This window comes from Corvus hawaiiensis, chromosome 28, assembly GCF_020740725.1.
Source record: "Corvus hawaiiensis isolate bCorHaw1 chromosome 28, bCorHaw1.pri.cur, whole genome shotgun sequence".
Taxonomy (NCBI): Eukaryota; Metazoa; Chordata; class Aves; order Passeriformes; family Corvidae; genus Corvus; species Corvus hawaiiensis.
In genome coordinates, this window is record NC_063240.1 from 2,777,501 (window position 1) to 2,780,867 (window position 3,367).

At 65.0% G+C, this 3,367-nt stretch overlaps 1 protein-coding gene across 1 annotated transcript in view; it reads left to right on the forward strand.

Moving 5' to 3' along the window:
• The window catches only part of LOC125317762 (GRAM domain-containing protein 2A-like), a 4,162-nt gene extending 1,059 nt beyond the window's left edge, over nucleotides 1–3,103 (forward strand). Inside the window, exons 2-12 of the mRNA XM_048287832.1 lie at nucleotides 172–376; nucleotides 471–546; nucleotides 749–922; nucleotides 1,015–1,113; nucleotides 1,242–1,313; nucleotides 1,390–1,449; nucleotides 1,697–1,760; nucleotides 2,037–2,147; nucleotides 2,251–2,353; nucleotides 2,562–2,669; nucleotides 2,736–3,103. Coding sequence (XP_048143789.1) covers nucleotides 172–376; nucleotides 471–546; nucleotides 749–922; nucleotides 1,015–1,113; nucleotides 1,242–1,313; nucleotides 1,390–1,449; nucleotides 1,697–1,760; nucleotides 2,037–2,147; nucleotides 2,251–2,353; nucleotides 2,562–2,669; nucleotides 2,736–2,751 — 1,088 coding nt within the window. The 3' untranslated portion in view covers nucleotides 2,752–3,103. The remainder of the gene's footprint in view (nucleotides 1–171; nucleotides 377–470; nucleotides 547–748; nucleotides 923–1,014; nucleotides 1,114–1,241; nucleotides 1,314–1,389; nucleotides 1,450–1,696; nucleotides 1,761–2,036; nucleotides 2,148–2,250; nucleotides 2,354–2,561; nucleotides 2,670–2,735) is intronic.
• The last annotated feature ends 264 nt before the right edge of the window (nucleotides 3,104–3,367 follow it).

Below are 3,367 nucleotides of genomic sequence, written 5' to 3' on the forward strand. Positions count from 1 at the left end.
TCACCCGCCGGTACACGGGTCACCACTTCCCCGTCACCCCGGCCCCCGCTCCCCACAGGGATCGCAGCCGGCACATGATACCGTGGGACAGGCAAAGGGCTCATGCGACCCGGTGGGCTCTGATGTCCCGGTCCCGGCGTGGCCTGAGCCCTGTCCCCATGTCCTCCCCAGTGGAGGAACAGGCTGGTGACCCTGGGAGCTGCTGTGCCGCAGGAATGGACCGTCCCCACAACCTGCCCCCTCTCCCCGAGCTGTCGGACTCATCCCTCTTGCCGGGGAAGCTGAGACGCGGCAGGCAGCGGGTCCTGGGGGAGAAGCAGTGGCAGAGCCTGGAAGAGAGGGGAAGTGCCCAGCTGGGGCAGCCCAAGCTCACCAGGTGGGTGCTGGCACCTCACGGAGACACATCCCGCACCCCAGCCCCGCATCCCACCTGTGCCCCTCGAGTCACCCCCTCCGATGCCTCCTTCCAGATCCAGGACCTATGAGTCCTCCTGCAAGGAGACAGAGCAGGAGGCCACGGGCAGGCAGGGACCACCATCCCCTTCGGTGAGTCTTGGGGTACTGGAGCTGAGGAGCAGGACCCCAGCGCCAGCCCCAGCCCCATGGTCTCGGCTGGACGCTCTCTTGGGGCGGGGGCCATGGGAGGGCTCGTCCCAGTTCCGTGGCAGTCGTGGTGATGGAGCAGGGGGCTGCAGGATGGCCGCAGTGCCAGGGCAGGCCCCGAGCACCATCCCCCGACCTCCCGCAGCTGAGCAAGCAGGACAGCAGCTACCGCCGGGCCTTCGGGGAGCTCGCTGAGCAGAACGTGCTGCTGGGCTGCTTCTCCTGTGCCTGGCAAAGAGAGATGCCCTACCACGGCCGCCTCTACGTGTCCTCCCACCACATCTGCTTCCACTCCAACCTCTTGATCAAGGACATCAAGGTGGGCTGGAGCGGGTGTGGGGCCGGCGGCACAGGCAGGGGCACAGGTGGCAGCCGGGAACATGGTGACACAGCCTGTCCCCTCTGGCACAGGCCGTGGTCCCTGTTGACTCCATCACAGCCCTCAAAAAGACCAACATGGCACGGCTGGTGCCCAACACAATCAGCATCCGCACAGCCAAGGGGGAGAAGGTGAGAGTGGGGACAGTGCTGGGGGGCAGCTGCACCCGGGGCTATTTGGAGTGTCCTGGTCCCCATGGGCTCTGGGCCATGACCGAGGGGGCAGCTCTGGCACAAATCCCCTTCCTGCTCTCTGGCAGTTCCTCTTCGTGTCACTGCGCCAGCGAGAGGCCACGTACCAGCTCCTGAGGTCAGTCTGCAAACACCTGCAGGTACGCGGGGGCTGGATGGGGAGGGGGGCTCCATCCATCCATGGCAGGGCACCACTCTTCATCTCTCCTCATCCAGGACAGCGGCCAGAGCCCTCGAGACTCAGTGGACAGTGAGGAAACCCTTAGGAAGTCTCCGGTAAAGGCCATGGAATAGAGGGCAGGAGGGTGCAGCAGAAGGAGGGGTGGTCCCAGACCCCTGGATGGGGTGGGCTGGGTGCAGTGGGCCCTGGGAAGACGTGGGGGGGAAACATGAAAAGAGCAGACCCCAGGACCCTCCCTTCTTGTGGGTGACACAGGTCCCATCAGGTCCTGCCCATGTCCCCATGGCAGCGGGGCAGGTGCCTTGGGGACACACACCATGACCAGGGCTTGTCCTTTTCCAGATCTTGAAGCAGTCGGGCCTGGAGCAGAGCACCCCGGAGCCCAACAGCCTCCAAGAGTCCCTGGGTGAGTGGCCACCCTGGTGCACCCCTCACACGCTCACAGCCCCCTGCTCGTGTCCCCACTCACAGTCGTGCCTCTGCCTGTGCTGGCAGCTCTGGGTTCTGCTCCCCCTCCCCAGACACACACAGGCTGGGAGGGACCGCGTGGCCCTTGCCCCCCCGACCAGCATCTCCCGCAGCACCAGGGAGGGCAGGATCGGCTCTTTGTGGCCCCATGTGCCCCCAGGACGCCTAGACCCCTCCCTGGGGCACTCATTAAGTGTCTCCTGGTCACCTACAGACGAGCCAAGCCCGAGATCAAGGCAAGCGGAGGAGGAGGATGATGAGGTGGCCCTGCTGGTTCCCAGCAGCAGCGAATGGGTGCCCTCGGCAGGGACACGTGGCCTCTGGGGTGGGTCAAGGGGCTCGGGATGGGGAGATGATGCTGGGGGTTTACACCCTGGCAGAGCGGAGCATGGACTCTCAATGCCACTAACACTGCCTTGTCCTGGCAGGGGGACCCCACACGGTGCTCTGCACCTGGGCCACTGCACTTTGGTCCCGGATACTCCCCCAGCTGAGCCCTCTCAACATCATCATCATCATCTATCTGCTGCTGTGAGTCCCCAGGACCTGCTCACACCCCTGCTCCCCATCCCTACTGAGCCCCGACACAGCCTCTCCAGGGTGGCACTGGCGGGCCGGGGTTTCCGCATTTCCCCGGGACACCCATCCCCAGGGCGAGCACTCGGGAGCTTGGCCGTGGCACTGCTCCTGCCCCATGTCCCGACCCTGTGCCCCCTGGCTGATGCTGGCCTGTCCCCAGCATGGTGGCCTTGCTGCTGTCCTCGGGGTACATCGGTCTGCGCATCGTGGAGCTGGAGCAGCAGCTGGCATTCGTGGGGGCTCAGCCAGACCTCAACCTGTCACAGCAGTGAGTGGTGGGGCGTGGGGGGACCTCTGTCCCCAGCAGAGACCCCCCCCCCCTTCCTCCCCTCAGGTACAAGACAACGTGAGGCCAGTGAGGACCCGGCCACCTCCAGAGCCCCAGCCGGGGGCTCAGGGGCTGCTCCGAGCCTTCCTTGGCCTCTCAGGGGCCTCTGTCACCGAGTGCCTTCCAGCCCCCCGCGATGCCTGGGAAGCCCACGTGGGCCGTGAGGCTCCACCTCGCTCTGCCCACCCTGAGCAGCAGCAGAAGGGACCCAGAGAGCTCCCAGCAGGGCACAGAGCAGGGAAGGGGGGCTGGAGTCTGCACCAGCACCCACCCAGCCCTCCCTGCCAAGGGGAGCAGGCAGAGGGGGCCAAGCCACAGGCAAGGCAGGGGTACAGAGAACAGAATATTTTATTAATAAAGATTAATAAAATCTGTATTGTTTTAATACTTATTATTTGCTGGGCCAGATGGCACAGCATGAGCAGCAGCCAGTCCCCCATCACGCACCCCCTGCTCCCCAGAACAGACCAGGACACAGCAGGACCAGGGGCTTTTTCTCTTTGACGGGTGTGGGGAGGCAGCTCCAGGTGCTGATGTCCCAGGGGTCCAGGGAGCAGCAGGAGACTCTGAGCAGTCCCCCGCGGCTCTGGCTGCTGGTGACAATGGGGGACAGAGGGGAAGGGGGCAGTGGGGGTGCA